General features: G+C 42.6%; 2 protein-coding genes across 6 annotated transcripts in view; one reads left to right on the top strand and one right to left on the bottom strand.

Annotated features, from left to right (window-relative positions):
- The window catches only part of LOC308097235 (nucleosome-remodeling factor subunit BPTF-like), a 51,963-nt gene extending 41,500 nt beyond the window's left edge, over positions 1-10,463 (top strand). For 4 of the 5 annotated variants that reach the window (XM_080444904.1, XM_080444901.1, XM_080444903.1 and 1 more), the window contains 7 exons: positions 679-904; positions 1,886-2,241; positions 2,843-3,016; positions 3,253-3,445; positions 4,376-4,460; positions 5,869-6,055; positions 8,767-10,463. In XM_080444904.1, coding sequence (XP_080301030.1) covers positions 679-904; positions 1,886-2,241; positions 2,843-3,016; positions 3,253-3,445; positions 4,376-4,460; positions 5,869-6,055; positions 8,767-8,824 — 1,279 coding nt within the window. In that variant the 3' untranslated portion in view covers positions 8,825-10,463. Of the gene's footprint in view, positions 1-678; positions 905-1,885; positions 2,242-2,842; positions 3,017-3,252; positions 3,446-4,375; positions 4,461-5,868; positions 6,056-7,773; positions 7,908-8,766 lie in introns of those variants that run through there. The other variant, XM_080444902.1, reaches the window with a different exon arrangement.
- A 3,236-nt stretch (positions 10,464-13,699) lies between these two features.
- Positions 13,700-20,473, bottom strand: LOC308104409 (uncharacterized protein). The gene is made up of 5 exons (XM_080454816.1): positions 20,358-20,473; positions 18,903-19,571; positions 18,055-18,141; positions 17,008-17,199; positions 13,700-16,002 (listed from the first exon to the last, which is right to left on the bottom strand). Exons 1-5 carry the CDS (start codon positions 20,428-20,430, stop codon positions 15,815-15,817), a joined length of 1,209 nt encoding a protein of 402 aa, XP_080310942.1. The 5' UTR covers positions 20,431-20,473; the 3' UTR covers positions 13,700-15,814.
- Positions 20,474-21,166: the final 693 nt, after the last annotated feature.

The raw sequence follows: 21,166 nt of genomic DNA, 5'->3' as shown, positions 1-21,166 counted from the left end.
GAGCGGCACTTTACCTGGAAATTTGCTACATTGTACTAATGCCGGGTATTATAGGAAGCAAAGTCAAATTAGCAAATATGTTGTCGACTATGTTCCATAATATTGCATTCTTTGCAGATCATTCCTGCTCAAATCGAGGAGCACCAAGACATTCTTCGGTCTTGTTTTACATTTACATGTCTGTCTTTCTTTAATCTCCTGGCTATCGCGTGTTTCTCTTTGTTTCTTTGTATAGTTTGCAGTAAGGCATGGAAGTGTTTCCTGCTTTCTCATGTTTATAAGAGAAGAGTGTGTGGCTTCCCAATTGCTCATTTATCTCCTCGCAATCTCAGCCACCAGCTACCGAGGAGCCTCAGACAGACACACTGTCTAAACACTGAGCAACACAATCCGCCCCCTAACATCTGTCTATACATGTGACCCAATAACTGGACTCTCAGTTGGCTCACAATATTTGAATTCACACCATGTCACACATCCTGCCATTTATTAAAGGAGTAGTTCACCCAAAACATTACCAAATTATTGGCTTAGGAATGCGACAAAAACTAAAAATATCTCCATGAATTCAAAGCTTCATGGGGTGTGTAATTGATAGAAAATAAGTAAAATTTTGGGGTGTTTGCCCCTCATTCTGTCTCTAAAGTTGCTCTCGCTTTCTTCGTCCTTCCATCCCAGGATGATAGTGTGCAACCAGGTGATGAAGTTCATCCTCGACCGGATAGACCGGGACGACAAGAATGCTGCCAAGAAGAGGAAGAAGGAGGAGGTGGTGGAGCAGAAGAGAAGGTTGGCCAATGCCTCCAAGCTCTCCTCGCTCCTCTACCGCCACAAGGAGAGCCTCAAGACGGAGATCCTGAAGAAACGCACCCTGCTCGACAAGGAGCTGCAGCTGGAGGCGCAGGTGCGAGGCGGGGGGGGATGGGAGAAATAGTGGGGGGAGGTTGGAGAGAAGGAGCAACTGCACGTCATAGATTTATGCAGGACTCTCTATAGGGGCCTCCCTCACCACCTAGAACATAAGATATTTGTTTCTAACCTGTAGCTTAGCTTTAGCAGAACACTAGGTTAGTTCCATTCCTTGCAGAAAATACCAAACCCACTCATTTAATTAGTTTTGTGACAAAAGTATCATGCACAATGTCTTTAGTATCAAGCAAAAATACCCACACTAATTTCTGCTATCCATCACATGAAGTTTAGGACACATCTTTTGTTCATCATTGGACTTGTACCGTGTGTCATCACAATAGTTGAATGATGGTCTCAGTTTTGAATCTAGGAGCCAATGTGAAAATTCAGTGTCCACAGAGGGTCTTTTCTCGGTTGATCCGTGGCCATTTTGGACACGTTTTAAGTGAATGGAGAATGGGTGGGGTTAACTGTTACACTCCCTGTAGTTTTAATCCACTATAACTCTATGGTCAGTGCAGAGTGATCACCCTGAAATAGAAAGTACAAAGCAAGACCCTATTCAGTTCATTCAGATAATTCAATATGAAACAAATGCACCTGGGTTTGTAAACCCTGCTTGCACCAACATTTCTTGTTATGCGTCTGTCAAATGTGACCTTGACCTTTTTGAGTTATTTGAGTTATTCCAAAACGTAATGATGCTTCTGGGGCAGCCTACTAATAATTTCCCCCAAGTTTCATGAAAATCCTGACATCCATTTTCGAGTTATTTTTAACAACAATCAGACCTTGACTGATCTTTGATCACTCACTCACTCACTCACTCACTCACAGACAGACTTGGACTCATTTTAATAACCTACCACATATTGCGATTGGATAGAAATACAGATACAGAACAATACCAAATGTCATTCACTGTGTCACCTTTCATACAGGCCTGTAACCAAGCCATTCTTCATTCCCTCAGGACGAGCTGAAGAAAGATCTACTACGCCTGCGGAAGGAGAAGGAGAGGGCTCAAGCCGCAGCCTACCAGGCTGCCCAGGCGGCAGCAGTAGCGGCAGCGGCCGCAGCCCGTGGCCAGCAGCCACACAGCCAGGCACGCAAGCACGCCGCCGCTGCCCCCCACCACCAGCACCACCTCACCTCCCCCACGACCGCCGCCTCCACGGGACACAAGAGGAAGCGGGACGAGGAGCAGCAGGAGACGCCACCCTCGGCCAAGTCCAAGAAGAAGAAGATGATTTCCACCACCAGCAGCAAGGACAACAGGAAAGACACAAAGCTCTACTGTGTCTGCAAGACGGCCTACGACGAGACCAAGTATGAGTCAGATCTCTATACCGCACCTTTATCTGATAACTATACCGCACCTTAATCTGATCACTACCACACCTTAATCTGATCACTACCACACCTTAATCTGATCACTACCACACCTTAATCTGATCACTACCACACCTTAATCTGATCACTACCACACCTTAATCTGATCACTACCACACCTTAATCTGATCACTACCACACCTTAATCTGATCACTAATACCAGTGGTTCTCAAACGTTTTCATGTTAAGGACCCTGAAATTAATATGCATTTGGCCACGGACCCCATCAGAAAACAGTTTGTGCATACAAGATTTGTGTTGTTAAATTGTAAAAAAAATATTCCACGTTTGCGACACATTGTGAGCTTGTACATCGGCTGATGTATATCGGTCTAAAGTGGTTGATTTTGATGCTCTATTAACTAATTTTGCTGGGGACCCCAATGGAACCTCCTCAAGGACCCCTGGGGGTCCCCGGACCCCACTTTGAGAACCACTGCACTATACCATACGCTAATCTGATCACTATCTATTTCACTGTGGTATATTTTATTAAACACTGCTAATCAACTGATCCATGCCTTTTTCCCTCCACAGGTTCTACATCGGCTGCGACCTGTGTACCAACTGGTACCACGGTGAATGTGTGGGCATCACAGAAAAGGAAGCCAAGAAAATGGACGACTACATCTGTGTAGAGTGTAAACGAGGCCAAGAGTGCAAAAAAGAGGAGCTGTTCTGCATCTGTCAGACGCCATACGATGAGTCACAGTAAGAAGCTAGGGACAACCTGTGTATGTGCGGGAACTAGCAGCATTTTTTTTTTAGCTGGAGGGTAATTGTTTATCATTGTAAAACTATTATTGATTTGTTTTTGGTAGATAATTGTGGCCAATTTTGTTGTTTTGCTCCACCCCTCCATCCTGGGGCATTTTGAGAGTTCATGTGGGCATTTTTGCCTGTACATTTCTGGCCTCACGCTGTCCTCTCTCTCTCTTTGTGTCCAGGTTCTACATCGGGTGTGACCGCTGTCAGAACTGGTACCACGGCCGCTGCGTGGGCATCCTGCAAAGCGAGGCCAACCACATTGACCAGTACGTGTGTCCACAGTGTCAGTCCACGGAGGAGGCCATGACAGTCCTTACACCACTCACAGAAAAGGACTTTGAAGGCCTTAAGAGAATCCTGCGTTCCTTACAGGTACGTATTGTAGGAGTCTCACACACACACACACACACACACACACACACACACACACACACACACACACACACACATACATACATAAACATCCTTGGGCACTCCCATAGAGTAATGGTGCAATTAACAACCATATATGTCCACCACGTCTCTTGTTCGAATCTGGGTTTGGGTCCTGTTGCGTTTGTTTTTCTTTCAATAAAAAAAGAAATGCACAGAAAACTATAGAGGACACCATGTCCTTTATTTATTTATAGACAGGTTGGGAGATCTAAAAGTACACACACACACACACAGACACACACACAGACACAGAATTGGGCTGTGCTAGAACACACTGAAAGACACACACTCATGCTCACGTTTATTTTATTTTATTTTTTCTTCTTCTTTTTTGTACATAGTGGTATTTTTTCTCTGTATTTTTATGTAGATTTTTGAACTGTTTGGTTGCTACTATATATGTCTATGAAATTAATTCAAGGACCCCAACGGAAACAAGTCCGCAAGGACTTTTTGGGTCGGACCTTTTAGACAAAAGTATTATAAACTGTGTTGTTTTACATTCTTTTGCCTAATAACATTTTCAATTAATCAATTCAATCAATTTCAAAACTCACCTGCACGTTCACTCACACATACTTCCTCATTCCCCCCCCCCCTCTCTCTCTCTCTCTCTCTCTCTCTCTCTCTCACACACACACATCCCTAAGTCCTTGTCCCTGTCCATATTATCAGATTTTTTTCCTCTCCCTTCAGCTCTTAACTGAACGGTTGCCTCTTATTCTCCTCTCTTCTTCTTCATCTTCTTCTTTCTTCCTCCTCCTCACCTCCCTCCAGTCAAGACTAGACATGTGTCATTTTCACAGTTTTGTTTGTTTTGTAGTTCATGGGCCTCAACGTTTTCTCTTCTACTCTCTTCTCCTTCAGGCACATAAAATGGCATGGCCCTTCCTGGAGCCGGTAGATTCGAATGATGCTCCAGACTACTACAAAGTTATTAAGGAACCAATGGGTGAGTAGAGGCATTGGTGACTTATCCGTGTCCACATATACAAAGCTGCATTCAGAATCGAGTGAACACAAGGAAATTATAATAAACCAGGTTTTAGTTATATATTTACATTTCCAATCCCTGTGACTGTATGTAGGAAACACAATTTAGGTGGGTCTTTACCTGTACATAGGTCATTTTAATAATTTAAAGAATAATAATGCATAGACAAAAACCTCATCAACTTGTACACACACACACACACACACACACACACACAAACACACACACACATGAGTGCGACTCTTAAAGTATTGCGGCCGGCCAGTTACCAGGGAGAAAGCCCTCCAACTCAGATCAAACCGGCCGTGTAAATGGGGACTTGCGTCACCGGGGCCTTTTTGAACTTCCACACAAACAAACCGTTAATGAGTGGCTCCGGGCCCCGCCGAGCTCCTGGTGGAAACAGCCCAGAGAGCCTCAAGCATCACAGCCAGGCAGCCAGCCCCACACTCGGCTCCTGTTGGCCTGGCGCTGGAAACTACCCCCTTCTTCCTCCGCCTCTCTCCACCTCCACCTCCTCTTTTTCTACCACAAGAAAAAGACCTTGTTGAATTTTTAAAAAAAATGTAAGAGAGGGGCGTCTGGCCGGCGTAGCTGCGGCCCTTCATCGTGTCGGGAGTTTTCGAGATGAAATCAGAAGACAGAGAATAAGGAGGCCTTTGATATATCGGCCGTGAGGTCTCTGAGTCAGGGTGGGGGCCGATGGGGGTTAAGACTCAGGATCTGTTTGTTTAAAACCTGAGCCCCAGGGACGCGGCACGCAGCAAACCACCGGTAGCAGCAGATTATATGAAGAGCCCAACCAGCTCTCTCACTAACGAGCTCAATCTATTCGTTTTTTGTTTTTTGTTTTATTCAACCTTATATTTTCAAGGGACAAAGTAGAACCATAAAAGATCTAACTATTAGTTTTGTTTTATTCAACTTTATATTTTCAAGTGGCAAAGTAGAACCATAAAAGATCTTTGTATTCAGTGATGCTTCAGAGGTTTGGTTCATTTGGCAGCAGCTGCGTTCACAGGAACTTCAGTCTAATGACATTCTCCTCAGGAATGACAGCGGGTCAGATGTCGGTAATTGATTATGACCAGTGAGTCGATTGGGGTTAGGGCTGGCGGAGGCTTTGAATTTTTGCTGTCACATATAAAGTGATGAACTGTACTCCAAAGATGCATATTTGAATGCTTATCAAGCACATGCCACATAGGCTGCAATTACTTTGAAGCAAGTATGCAGATAGACTGCCTGATCCTCATTGACTTTCCTGCCAGAAGTGCTTTTCTTTTCTGCTGCGTACGTGATGTTTTGTCTTTGGCAAAGAGCTAAATGGTATTCAGTAAGTGCATCTCTCATCCCCGGTGCACAGACCTTTCCACCATGGAGGAGAGGTTGCAGAAGCGCAAGTACATCAAGCTGACGGAGTTTGTGGCGGACATGACCAAAATCTTCGACAACTGCCGCTACTACAACCCCAGTGACTCACCGTTCTACCAGTCTGCAGAGGTCCTGGAGAACTTCTTTGTTCAGAAGCTCAAAGGGTTCAAAGCCAGCAGGTAAGATACAGGCAACTGTGACAATGATGTCACTTGCTGCTCACCGCTCCCCCACCCCCCACCTCAGAAAAAGGAGAGTTATTGATGCAACAGGGGAGGACTGCAACAGGGTTGCCTTCACTCATACTCTGTGTATTGTCATTGAACGTACATTCACAGTACTGGATGCTATACAGTAGTAGTTTAAACGCACTAGCCCAATCACAATTCATGGACCACTTAAGTGTTTAGTTATTTTGTTGTCTAAATAAAGGCAAAATAAAAGTACAAAAATAAACAACATAAATTATCCAGATTACAGATATAGAGTTCTATCGAGCAGATTGTTTGTTTGAAATTGTCGTTGCATGTGAGTTGTGACCCTGTGTATGTTTCCTATGACGTCAATGACTCCTCCTTGTCTTTGACCTCTCGTGTCGATCTCCCTCTGATAGTTGGACTCATCTGCAAATGTTTTGGGCTGTGACTAAACGCTCCTGCCTCAGCTCTGAAAATTACCAAATAGACCATTGACATTGAGTGCACTTGAAAAGCCAAAATGTAACATGTTTAGTATTTAGCCAAATATTATATTGTATATAAAACATGTTGCAATTGAATGTGCAATGCATCAGAAAGATTATGTAAAAAATATAATTATAATCCGACCGCTGTGACAGCTTCCTAAATAAAGTGCTCTTTGTGTAGGAAGCTGTTTCTTTTTTTTATTGAAAGCTGTTGGAACGCCTTCACATTTTGCAGTTGCGTCTTCAAGCTCTGTTTTGCACGACACATGCTTCATACTTTCATCCATCCTTGTGTTTGCAAGTTTTCTCTCTGTCCTTATCTCATCGTTTCTCTGCTTGACCGCTTGATTTCACCGCAACCGCCAACTTGTCGACTTTTAACATTGATAGGGCAATGTTGCGTTCAGGACTGCTGGTTGACGTAGCTTGTAGGGTGCCATTTTGTACATTCAGACAAAAGAAACGTAAAAAGGACATGTTTCTCATACGTAACAAGAATTTAGTCATATGATCGATCCTCAAGAGGAAATTATCTAATAAATCATCTAATAAATTTCAAATATGTGTAACACCCAAAGTCAAAAAGAGAATTAGTCCAAAGCACTCTTCATAAAGTAGAAAAGCTTTAATATTAGGCCATTTCATAATAGAACAGTTAAAAACTGCAATGGGGATTTTCTTTTGTAACTGTGGAAAGCGTTACTTAAAACACTTATTTCCATAGTAGACCTCGATGGAATTAAATACTAGAGTATTATTATTTTTCTACTTGAGTCTTTTTATATTCTTGCCTTTCTCTGAAGGCCCTCTAGAAGTCACTCAGACCTTCCTGTGGTATGCTCAGCGGCATAGTCGTCTTTGTGTGATTTGTTACTGAACACACATTACAAGACATTGGCCAGATTGAGCTCCTGTGCTTCAATGAAAATGCCTTGTTTGTTATTAAGTTCTATTTACTCTAGCAATGACGAATTTGACTGTTTGATGTTTTTGAAGAACATGCCGAAATAGGGTTCCTGCGGGTCCTGAAAGCATCTTTAAATGTCTGAAATCATTTTTAAGAAGTGCTGCTGAATGCAGCTTAAGTCTCAAGTTGCTGCTCAATTAGCTGAAATAATCTTGAAATGTGCTTCCAGCCTGAACCTAAGTGTGATGTTATCATGTGCTTCATCTGCATGTATTTACACCATCCATTCTCTCTCTCTCTTGCAGATTGTGATGTCATAACTCCTGGGTGCCGGGGTCACTCAAAAAAAAACACACACACACAAAAACAGACAATTAGCCTATCCTGGACTTTGCTGTTTTTTTATTTCCATAAAACAGCATTATAAAAAAAGTGCATATATTAAAACCACACTATAGGTGTGATTCCATTTGTATTTTAGAAGGAAATGAACCTCAAATAGAAAAAAGAAAAAAAACATTCTAATAATGTTCTGATTCTAATAATGGCAGCCATGTTGGTTACACAAAGCAAGGGAAAAATAAGCTTATTTTCGTACTGTCCTTGCAGAAGAGATGACTGATATTTTGTTTTGGAAAAGGTTTGGTAATCTCTTACCGTGATATTGAATATTGGACACAAAAAACAAAGTATAGATTTTTGATATTGTGATTTCAGATAAGCTCCACAGCACACACAAAGATAAGTTATAATTTGCAAACTTGACAGGACAAGTTTATTGTATTCACCATAATGGAACATTTTTACCTCAACTCAAAGCTGGCTGTTTTAAAAAGATTGTGACAGATTAGTTTTTCATTTTACCGGATGTATCCATGTATATGTTATTTTATGTGCATATTATATCCTTTTGTGAAGGACTATTTTTATGTTCTAAAGGAAATAATGGTAGGACTTGTATAGAGAGGTCAGTGGAAAAAATCTAGTTCAGCTCTCCTGTTGTGAATCTGGTGAGCATGGAAGTGTCATGTTTCATGATGTAATGTGGTCTTTGTATATACACTGTTGAGCTAACGTTACACGAGGACACTCAGTTAACATTTCACCAACATGGCTGCTTGGACCTTCCAAAATGTCTGACCCCAATGGCATCCAATACATGTTTTTTGTTTTGTACCCCCACCTCTTGTCTAGTGCATATTTTTGTCATATTGTCAAGCTTTTAATAAAAAAAAGAAAAAAGAAATGACAACCAAGTCATCCAACTGTTTGCTCCTCCTCTCTGCCTGTCTCTGTAGGTCTCATAACAACAAACGGCAATCAGCAGCCCCCTTAGGTCCACATTCTAAAAGATAAATGTCAGAGCAGCACCCTCGCAGTTTGCGCTGAACGAATTAAGCCATGGGGGTTCGATGCAGGCTGAGCCATGTCCACACAAAACCGTCCATATCTGAACGGAGGGTCATGTCCCTGTTGAAACGGCAACACCAACTGATGCAGTGGCACCCAGCTGGACAAACCCCTCAGCCTCCGTTAATCTCCACTGTAGCGGTTATGGAAGAGAACAGAATTGAAATGCCCCTTATTATCCAAATCGTCAGAGGAAAACAACTGCAAATGTGTCCCGGTGTAGATGCTGCGGGCAAAGCAGCCACAGACTCCGTTCTGCAGCCCCCATCTTCTGGGGCCTCACTGCCTTGACCAAGGTGGTCCTCCTATTCAGGTGCAGTGTACGGAGGACAGTGGACAGTGTGGATTGGCCAGCCTGTGAAGCTAGCTCTAAACTGGTTGGAGGGCTGTGGAACACCGCTGTGGAATCAGGCTGCAGTAGATGTTTGGAGAGTCGTCTTCATTCTATAGCTGATTTCTATTTTTGTGTATCCTGTATGGCCAGATGTCAGCTCCTCTTTCCCAAGCCTGTGGTGAAACTTTAATTTCATACTGTTACCTTCCAGTTGTCTCAACTTTGCCGCCTCAACTTCTCAATTCGGAGGTTTTTCAGACAACACACACACACACACACCAGTCTGGTGGTATCTAGAACCTGAACGAGTCCGTTCACGTTCCGATTTCCTCATGTTGTGTCACCCCCCCGCACAGCACTGCTGAAATTCTACATTTATAACCAATGGCACTGTATTTTTTTAGAAGCATTGTTATTTTTCTGAAAATTGAAAATAGGTGGATGTTTTCTGTCGTCTCCACCAATGGGAATATTGTGTATATAGACAACAGTGGGGTGGACAAGCTTCAGCTTGCTATAATAGAAGGCTGTCCCTATGTCGCTCTCGAGAGCCCCATCACCTAAATGTACATTTCTGAAAGGGTCACAATACTCGCCCACCACACTGACCCACCTTCAGCACCATTCAGAATAGAGAGCCATTGTGAAATTATTGGCAGGTTCGGTTTGGCCCGTGGCCAACTTATTTATGAGCCCATGGTTTTGTGGCTTCTCTTAAATTTCTTTTTTTTTTTTCATGTGGGATGTTGATCTGTTGAACGTAAAGAATGTTGATCCAAAACCTTCACTCAGAGAACTGATGTCTTTGATCCTGGCCCTCCCCAGAACCATACCTTGCCTCACTGTGAATGCTCTGAGAGAAGTCGAGGACATGTAGACAGGAAGTGTGTTTGAGGCGAGCTGAATCAAGCATTGGGACTGGAGAAAGGCGGTTAAAAAGTGTTCTATATCAACCCTGAAACATCCTAGAACCCGCGCTCTCGTATGTACTACTAACTCCGTCCCTGCATCTTTCTGTTTCCCATCCTATCAGTGAGAGTCCATCTGTCTCTCTCTCCCGCTATACTATCTTGCACGGCGCTCCCCTGCCAACATATTTCACTTTGTTTGACAGGTTGGCTCACATGTATCTCTCAACTCACAGAACTAAACCTCAAAAGCATGGCTCAGTAATTGTATAATGGAGTTTTCCACTCAGCATCAACTCAATTATGTTGTGGTCTGTGGTAGCACGTCTGGGAGTAAACTCTGTGTGTGTGGGGGGTGGGGGGGGGTGTCAGGGGGAGATCTTTCTACCGTGGGGTTTGTATGACAGTTTTATAGCAGCATTTTTAGCATATTTGGGAACTTTTTTCTAATCAGTGATCATCATATCATTACTGTTTTTGAGGGGAAAGAGGCAATTATGTAGCTCTGTGCGTCTCAGTAGATCTGATGAAAATCGACTCATAAATGAAGGAGCCTGAGTTTCAGTTTCACTTTGCCAGCATGATGGTTTTCTTAGGAGAGGCAGAATTGAGAGATGATGTGATGCCAGTCTTTTTAGTGTTTTTTTGCTCTCTGTTGAGTCTAACACAAATGTCCCCCTGCTTTGTACTCGGGTGTTATCGACTATTTGTAAATTATGGCTGTCTATATATGAAGAGATGAGAGATTTTTAGCTCTTTTAACTGACATTTAAGCCGACTTGTATATTTTAACTGTCTATTTTTTTCTCTTTAATTCTCTACATTTAGGTGAAATTGCCCTTTTATAATAAAAAGTGCTGCATATTGTGTGCAAATGGTTTTGGGAGGGGGGGGGGGGGGGGCAGGATATAGCATAACTCTTGTAAAGAGTTTTCTTTTTTTAATTGCATTAAAGAACCAGTTCATCATAACTTCTATAAGATTGCGTCTCACTCTCTTATATTATTTATTCATGTCAGTGAATGGTTCTCTTGTTTTTTGGGTGGATAAATGTTGAAGAAAGACATGACCAGGGATACAAAAAAAAGTACACTATGTTTTTAACAGACTGTGGCAACAGATATCCTTTTTTTGTACTTGATAGGAAATTTCATCCTAGATAATAAAGAACCGTTTTTGACATCAGTTTTTCAAAGTGTTGTGTTGTCTGTCTTTGATGTCTTACTCAACTGTGTCTGACCTTGTGAATAGGAGGAAAAAGTATGCCCCTGTTCATCATGTTAACTTAGTATCCCATTTCAAACAGCTAAAACCTGATTTATACTTTGTAGCAAAGTAGTGTCTCTTGCTAAAAAAAACTACTTATTTTCAAGCTAACACATTATACTAAGCATAAAATGCATACCTGTTAGCTTGAAAATCAGTTAATTTATATAGGCTTAACTATCACTTTAGAACTTAGTGGGATAGTGTTCCTATTCTGACAGCATGTGTAATACTAGATGTTTTGATATTGCTACACAGAGCCATGATCAATGATCGGGTCAGTTTTTAAAAGACTGACCTTTCCTTTAAAAGTGCCAATTACTGTCACTTCCCCTTTTATTAAATACCTCGGAAGAAGAGAGTTGGCCAGATGAATGCATTGCAGGGGTCCAATCAATTATCTCAGACTGCCAGGGGAGAAGGGGGAAGAAAGGCTTTAGTGCAGACACTTCTGGTGAGCTCTGAAGGGCAAGGTCATGACCCTAACATGCTTATGCACACTCTTCCTGTGTTCAAATTAGTGGCAGTACACACGAGCAACCTCTACGGCTGACCTTTTCTGTTTCCCTCTCACACCACTCTCCTCTCCCAAACCTCTCTCCCCCCACTCAGAACCGCTAAGTGAATCCAGAAGGTTGCAGGGACACTAAACACACCGCAGATGACCACAAGCCCCCATCTCTCTCTCTCTCTCTCTCTCCCTCTCTTTCTCTCTCTCTCTGTGGCTTCACTGGCTTGGGGGCTGTCACACAGGAAGGAACATGCTCCCACCTCCCCCTCTTCCCTCGTTCCCTTCCCACCTCCTTTTCTCCTTCCCTCCCCATCTCCTTTCCCTTCATCTATCTCTCTCTCTCTCTCTCTCCCTCTCGCTCTACAAGCAGTGGTGGTAAAAGTACTCACATTTTCTACTTAAGTAAAAGTATCAATACTGCAATTTAGAATTACTCTGTTACAAGTAAAAGGCCTGTGCTCAAAATGTTACTTGAGTAAAAGCACTAAAGTATTGGCATCAAAATGTACTTATAGTACCAAAAGTAAAAGTACAACAATATTTGAAAATAGCAGATCTACAAGCTCATCAAATTAGCATTTCAAATAGCCTATGTATAAAATAGGGCTGAAGTGGTTAATGTAGGGCTGAAGTGGTTAATGTATGTAATACAATAATTTAAATCTGCAAAGTAACTAAAGTTTTCAATAATTGTAGTGGAGTAAAAGTACAATATTTGCATCCGAGATGAGGAAATTGGAAATAGGCTACTCAAGTAAAGTACAAATACCTACTTAAGTACAGTACTTAAGTAAATGTACTTAAAGTTACTTTACACCACGGTCTACAAGTTGGAATGTCCTCCTGCTGTGATGGTAGCTGAGATGGGAGCGGGCTCCTGTTTCCTGCCCGCCCGCATCTGTTCCCCCCAGCGCTGATCCCAGATAGAAGCTTCCTCCAGCCTGGGAACGGACAGAGCTCGGCCCTGCTGTGTGCCTCAGTATTCAAGTTCACCCCAACAACCCCCACCCACCCACCCACCTCCTTCCCTCCATCCCATGGGCAGATGGAGCCTATGGTCATTAAAGCTTAATTAGGGACCCTTCTCATGCTATCACTGGCATTGATATTGTGACTCAATGGTTCAGCAAGGCTCCCATGACCAGTCAAGGTCAGATCGTTGTGATATGCAGCCCATCAATGGGATAACATTTAGTGGTATGCTCGGTGTGTGCGCGTGTGTGTGCGTGTGTGCGTGTGTGTGTGTGTGCGCGTGTGTGTGTGTGTGTGCGTGTGTGTGTGTGTGTGTGTGTGTGTTATTTTAAAAACTATATGCTGCAGGCATGGGCCTGCAATGGTTGGCTGTCCAACATTTGCACAAGTGCACACAAAGTCCACATCACACTACTGGGTACAAAACAAGTACAAATCTTTATTGGGTTCATGTATAATAATAAAGCAACGTGTAAGCTCTCAGTGCAAACATTTCGTTCCATCCCTTTGGTAAAATAACAGACTAATGGTGAATTCATACTTCACCGAATGACAACAAATGTTTTCAACTTTAATCGAAAGTTTTTGAAAATGTAAACCTTTTGTCATACGACACAGCCACATCAATGAAGCATAAACTGGCCTTTAAAATGTCAGCTTGTGGCCAGGCTAAAGCCAAGCCTGGGTCTATAAAAGAAGAGAGAAGAGAATAGAGGAAAGACCGATTGAATCCACTATTCTCTTCTCTATCAAGACACAGGGAGGGAACAGAGGGATGATCCTCTGTTCCCTCCCCGTGTCATCTTATATATCGTCACTGTCGGGTGGAAACCAACCAAAGCTGTTACTTTTCAGGATTCAAGTTCAAAGATATCAAAAGTAGCAGATCTACAAGTTCAAAATGCGGTGCGTCGTGGATCTGCTACTTGTTTTGATGCTTTTGTGTGACGCTGTAGTATGATCAAGTAGGGCATTAATTTATGAAAGAATAACACAAAAAGTAAAATGATGAAGATGAGAGGTTTCTGCCCGACAGCAACGATATGTATGTAACCCTTCACCTGGCCCACACCTCCCTCCTCTCTCAATCAGCCTTGCTTAAATGCTTAAATGCCTAAATGCCTCCTTTGAGCCTCGGCCTCCCCAGAGAGGTATGTGGTTTGTGTGTGTGTGTGTGTGTGTGTGTGTGTGTGTGTGTGTGTGTGTGTGTGTGTGTGTGTGTGTGTGTGTGTGTGTGTGTGTGTGTGTGTGTGTGTGTGTGTGTGTGTGTGTGTGTGTGTGTGTGTGTGTGTGTGTGTGTGTGTGTGTGTGTGTGTGTTTGTTTTGTGCAAGCGACCGACCAAACAAGGACCAAAGGTGGCATTACCGCTCTACACAAGCCGAGCTGCAGCGGAGGCGCTTTCGCGAGTCGTGCGTCCAGGTGCAGAGAGGATCAGATCCCTTTGATTAGATTTATGGCATGCCTCCTACGAAAACACACAACCTAGGCCCCTTTTTGATGTCCTGGTCTCCTCGGGCAGACATTTCATCGTGCGCACATAATTAAAGTTAGAAAAATAAGCCTCTCTCGTGACAAGCAAAGGTCCTGTCTCCTGCTGCTCTGCTGGGGTCTTGTTGCTGCTTTTCCAGCCCCCACCCCCATCCTCAAAACAATAATAGTTAGTGCATTTCCTGTTTCCAAATGACAGGGGCACTGTGACAGTATAATATGTAAATGTTGTTTTCATCCTATTGGACGGGCTATTGAAAAAGAACATTGATGGGGGGTTTACATTATTTTTCAAAGCATGACAGGGTACTGAAAGCTGAACAAAAAAAAAATCAATATTTTTGATTTGTACAATGACATCTCAAACGTTTCCCCTATGAGCATTTGCATGGAGAACAATGAAGCATGATTTGCAAATTGAATGAACACATTTGTGAATAAATTACTCTACATAATTAAATATACATTGCTTTAACACAGATTTGCATTAAAAACTATTTGGGTTTGATATTGAAGAATTGTAAAGTATCGAATCTTTGCCAGCAATACCCAGACCTAGAGTGGAATGCAATGGATGCTGTTCCAAAGAGGGAAAACTTCCTCTTGTGTGCCAGCTTAGAGCAGAACATTAAACAGATAGTCTTTCCTTTGTGTGTGTGTGTGTGTGTGTGTGTGTGTGTGTGTGTGTGTGTGTGTGTGTGTGTGTGTGTGTGTGTGTGTGTGTGTGTGTGTGTGTGTGTGTGTGTGTGTGTGTGTGTGTGTGTGTATTTTTTTTTCATAGTGTGACTAAACAGGCTGGAGCTGGCACAGTTTCATGCACAGGACAAATATGGACTTGATTCACACACTTGAAAAAAAAGATTTCTGAAACATGGCTCCCTGCTAAATTAAACAGCGTCAAAGGCCAAATAAATTTCCCCCATTTGAGTTATTCTATTGAACTGCTGAACTCAGGTCATGCTAAATATCAGAAGGGGGTTTACTTCACCTTCGTGCCAAATATTTCCCTTTGAGAAAAGCCAATCAGCGAACTGCGCTAAATTGAACTGAGTGACTTCATGTGCCAGACATGAACGTAACGCCCATAATGATGGTGACACACAGTTTACTAAAAGAGCTGAAACTTGAGTTATGAGTTCAACTGTTTAAGGAATAAAAATGCGGCTCCGGCCTTGATAGACGCCGCAAATTTAGTGTGGCACAAGAAAACATTGAACTCGTCACGCTTGTGTCTTCTGTCAAAGAGAATCATGATTTGGGATCTGTACAATAAAAAACAACGTAAAAATCAACCTGGCACATGATTCATCACCTTTACACTAGGAACACAAGATCTTGCTCTTCTTTCTCCTGCACTGATGGCGGTCTGCTTAAAGGTCAGTTCATATAAGCAGCTACAATGTCTCTTCCCCTGCAGCAGGGCCCAGAGGGCGGGTACAGTAGGCATGTCTTTGGTTCACCTACACCTGGAGCGGGTGGCCTCCAGCGCTTTCAGATGCCTCCGTTTGTTAAATCTCTTGACGTAGTTGTTGCTTCGCAGGAGGCCGTCCCCCGGCTTCAGTTTACCCGCCAGCAGGGTCAGGAGGTCATTGGGAAGGTGGCGCCTCCTGTGATAGATCTGACCCATGACAATGTATCTGCTCCCTAAAGAGGAAACATTGAGAAGATCTTCTTGAGAAGTGGATACAAGCCAATAATGTCCAATATATAAAATACAATTGCATGCTAAATATACAAAATATATAAATGCGTCCTCAAATGTTAGCAATTTATTTTTCAGCTTTGGATTTTTTGGCTTGATTTAACAGATTTCAAATTTATGATATCACCCAAAGGATACCAAACAACCAATTTTTTTTTTGACACGATTCAAATGGGCTGAAACCCCATATCCTTCAACAACCTGGTAGATGCAAGATGCAAGGGATATTAACATCTGGGAACAGCATCTGTTCCCCATCAACAACTAGGCAACTAGCCTACTCAGTGAAATCCGAAGTATTAATTTAAATTAACACTGGATTTTGCTGTGTAAGCAGATTGCCTCCCTGACACCCATGTGTGAGCAGCTCCACTGGGGGGTTCTGTACATTTCATATCATTAAATTAAGGGAAAGCATTTGTTAATTTACTTCCCGCATCCAGAATTTCTCTGCTTGTCCTAGGAGCTAAACCTTGTGGTCACAAGCTTCTCTAACCCAGTGGTTCTCAACATGTGGGCCGGGACCCCCAGGGGGGTCCCCACGTGATGGAGGGGGTCCTCAGATGACAGTGAAGTGGGACTTAATACCTAAAGAAAAATACCGTTATTTACTGCATTAAAAGTAATCAACAAACTATACTATGAAAACTGGTCAAACATTTGCCAAATTGTCAAATAATATAAGAAAGAGGCAAACTGTTTTTAAATAGCTGATTTACAAGCTCGCAACCCCTCACAAAGCGAGGCATTGTGAGCATGTGGAACCGAATCAAACTAAATGTAATGCTTCAACTCCTACAATTCCAAGTGCTTATCAAGGTGGGAGGTCTGCAGTTCAAAATATGATTATTTTGGGGGGTCACGGCCTGAAAAGGTTGAGAACCACTGCTCTAACCCTTTGGCTTTTGCGGCTTATACTATCTCAGAGATGTTGTACTCGCACATACCAAGTTTGAGGTCCGGGCAGGGCTTGCTGCACTTGTAGGTATCGAGAACCAGAAGACGGACTTTGAAGAAGAAGCTGTCTGGGGTCATGTATAGACGACTCATCTTGTAGAAGCCATCGCTGCTCACCATCAATGTTATCAGGCGTATTCCTCTGCGCACCACGTCAATGTCATGAACAATCCCATTGACAGCTGTCTCGAGACAAGAGACACATGAATACATATCATGAGTTTGTTATGCAATTCGCCCCATTGTGTTCATAATGTTTGAACATAAAGTGTAGAATTTATGGAACCCCCCGAATTGTTGGTATGTCTTCTGATGTTCTTTAACAGTAGGACTCAGGGATGGAAAATGTCCCATTACAGATCGAAATACCACTCTGTATTTTCCCATTTTTTGCAGAGCATTACCAATCATCCTTTACAACCTCAAAACTAGTTTAGTTTTCATGTACTGTCAATCCTGGGATACAAATTAGTATGACAATATCTTTTTTGTAAAACAAAATGTCTTCAATGCAATAAATCACTATGAAATGAAAAAAGTCAGAGGACAGTGTTACAACATGTACGTATATACTGTATATGTGTATAACACAAGAATCACTATTAAGGATGAGCAAAGTACAATAAAAATAAATGGATAGGACAATTTACTTAAATATAGTAATATAGTTCGAAGTAGCCCATTTAATTACATCTTCAGAGGCTTTGTCCATTGTTCTGAATGAATACACTGGAGAAAAAGAAAGAAGCCAGCACTCAGTAATGTCCTTTCGCAATTTTATTTGCCTCACCGGAACCAACAACGGACGTGATTCAGCTCGAACATCCTTCATCAGTGTTGAACGCTGATGAAGGCTGTTTGAGCTGAAACGTCCCAGTGAGGCAAATAAAATTGTGAAAGGGCATTACTCAGTGCTGGCTTCGTCCTCTTTTCACTGTATTTTTTGGCCGTGCACCTAAAACCCTCTTCATTTTGGGAGTGTTGCGGGCACTGTGGTTTCTCTACTGTACCTGTGAGGGAATACATTGCCTACGTACCGAATTCACTGTAGCAGTAATACTCTCTCTCTTCCTTCTCCTTCCTGCACTCACTCATACAGAAGGCATCATGAGTGAAATCAGACTCTGTGAAGAAGACAAAGAGAGAGGAGCGAGGGATGAGAAGAAGAGAGGGAAAGAGGATAAGAGCGAGTGAGCGTCTACTACTGTGCCAGCATGGAGACAGCAGACTCTCATTCCAGTGTCATCAGAAAGGACAGGGTTGTCATTACAAAACCCAGGCATCACATTCCACCAGTAAAGGACTGGGTGTGGTTATGCACGGGTGGGGGGGGGTATATTTTTGCACCCCCGCCATAATTACAGTATCATAGCTGATCTCACTTGTTTTGCATTTTTCGTCATCTTAACCTCTCACGTCCCTGAGACTCACCACAAAGTGACACAGTGACAGCTAGATTTGAGGGATGAGTGAGCAATTAGTGGCAGCAGATGCAGTCTTAACGATGCAGACTGACTGTCAACATGACTCCTGTGAGCTGGGTGAACTCTTTGTGTGAATGTATTGTTTGAAGAAAGACAAATAGGACACTGACTGTAACAACGTCTTTAGCTTATGTAAATGTCTTTCAGTTGTGAGTATTGTCCATACCAGCATCTGTAGGCTTCACACCCCACCCCCAACCCTCCACAACTTTGTGACCATCGTAATAAAAAGCTTACCAGCCTGTAAACTACATCTATGAACATATACCGTACAGTTTTGTGTTCCTGTACTATATCAGTGTGTGAGTGTGAGTGTGAGTGTGAGTGTGAGTGTGAGTGTGAGTGTGAGTGTGAGTGTGAGCACTGTCTGTGATTGCATGTGACCAGGCCATCTCGCGTACCTCGTTTCAGGATATCAAATTGGAAGAGCAGGCTGGAGGAACGTCGGTTGTAGAGGACAGACGGACGACTGTTATTTCGACCAGCTCCGCCCAAACCTGACTGGTAGAGGCTAGATTTCCCCGGCCGGTTCTCCTCCGGATCCAGCCGTCTGTTTGCTGGCTCCCTGCGCGGGGAGGGGGCTGGTGGCTGGTGTGGCGGGGAAGGCAGCAGGGGTTGGTGGGGTTGAACTCTGGGCCTGGCGTTGGGGTGGCCCTCTGCCTCACTCTGCTGTGGGGGATTGATGTTGGCGTGGTGATCTGTGTTGGGTCTCTGCTGAGTGCGGTTGGCGATGGCCACGGTGCTTCCTGTCAGCGGCGTCTTCGGATGCAGGCCGGCCGCCTCTGCCCTTGCTTTGTCACTGTTGTGCTCGACTAGACGGTCGGTCTTGGGGCCTTTCTTGCTCTTGTTGTGAGGACTGTGGTGGCGAGGGATGGGCACCAGGTCACTATGCTTGGGCCAGACGCCCGAGGGTAGTGGATGGACTGAGTATTTGCTCTCCCCCGTTCTGCTGCTCTTTTCCAGAAGCTCGTTCATGGGCAGGGAGGGCTCTTTAATCCCCAGCCTGCTCTGGTTGCTGTGGGCAGGATCCACCAAGCCACCCTGGCCTTTCTCGATGAGGGTGTACAGTTCTGATTGAGACAGAATAATTTACACAGATCAGTTAGACACATCATGTAATGCAATGAAATAAGTCAAATTACTGAGATAATAAATGTTATATCACTTCCAAAAAACGTTATAAGTCTGCCAACCATTTTAAGACTAGAATTCCTTGAGACACTCAGGACATAGAATGTTAGCAATCACCATGATAATCGTGTGTTTTTCTCTGTGCCAATTATTTATTATCAGTGGTTCTGCTGTGTTCCACCACTTAACAGGACCTTGATACTTTATTACAGAATAATAAGCTTTGACTTTGGTATCTCTGAGTTGAAAAAGTTAAACCTGATTAGGATCTTTAGGCAAACTAAAGACTGTCCTGAGTAGGCTACTCCCGATCCCATCAATCATGAGAAACAATCTCATACATCTGATCAGATTGTTCTCATACGCAAATCACCAGACCCCTAATAGGCTAATAATATAACCAAACAAAAAAATATCATCTTGACTTGAGTAGCCTAGGTATAAATGTTGCAGGGTTATTGGAGATGTCTTGAACAGATCTGGCATCTGTTGCCGGGGCACAACATTTGATATTCTGAAATTGTAAAGCTAAAGTAATTAATCAAATGATAAAACTATGTAAGACATTCTGTATGAGGAACGATGGTATCTGGTAAAAAAAAAAAAAAAAAGTTTTTATAACTAGGTTATTTATCCCATAAGGTGTTACTTGTAAATCCTACCTTTTCCCATTATAAACAGGAAACAATATAAAGAAAAGAAAGAAAGAAAAAAGTTCCACTCACCATTAACAACATGCTCCTCCGCATTAAGGAACGGAACTGCAAGAAACAAGAGCAGTGAAATAATCCCTGTCATCCTGAATGGTTCTATCTGAACAATGTTTGAAGTGTTGGGATGCCTGTGACTTTTATATTGACTGCTTGGCAATGAGATGGGAACTGGTCTGAATGGGACGTCCCACCACAGCGCTGTGACCAGGGTTGCCATGTCCGCTTATTATACGCGAAGTTGGGCTTCTCTTTCCGTAAAGTTGCTTGTAAATATTGGTAGTTTTTTTTTGGGCTTGTTTTTAAAGTGTAATAGGCTTGTTTCTAAAGTGTAGTTACTTATTTAGGGTTGTTTCTAAACTGTAGTTGCTTTTTTTAGGCTTGCTACCACATTTTTTAATTCATTTTTTAAACCAGTGGTTCTCAAATATTTTCATGAAAATATTTTGTGCTCATGTTTTCGGGCTTGTTTTCCTAGACCTGGTTGCTTATTTCTTGCACAGAATCTGGCAACACTGGCTGTGACATGACATCAGATCAGACACTCTTTTCATTCATGAATGAGTTCCAGAGAAGCTCTTAGTGTAAGTAAGGGGGAAAATATAAGCCTCTGCTGTTTACATAATAGTGATATAATAATGATACAGGCGGAAAGAAATTATTATTATTTGTTTTGTTTTGTTTTGTTCGTTTCCCCCTTTTTTCTGCTTGGGCATTTTGTCTGCTAAATCTTCAATGTCAGTTGGCAGATTTCCTGTATGGTTGGTAGTATGGATCTAAGACTGGTTGACGAATCCTTAAAATACATTTAGAAAAAATGCAAT

The sequence above is a fragment of the Gymnoscopelus braueri genome, assembly GCF_963280865.1.
Source record: "Gymnoscopelus braueri genome assembly, chromosome: 2".
NCBI classification, from domain to species: domain Eukaryota; kingdom Metazoa; phylum Chordata; class Actinopteri; order Myctophiformes; family Myctophidae; genus Gymnoscopelus; species Gymnoscopelus braueri.
Note: the sequence above shows the minus strand (reverse complement) of the source record. Positions and strands in the feature narration are given on the sequence as shown.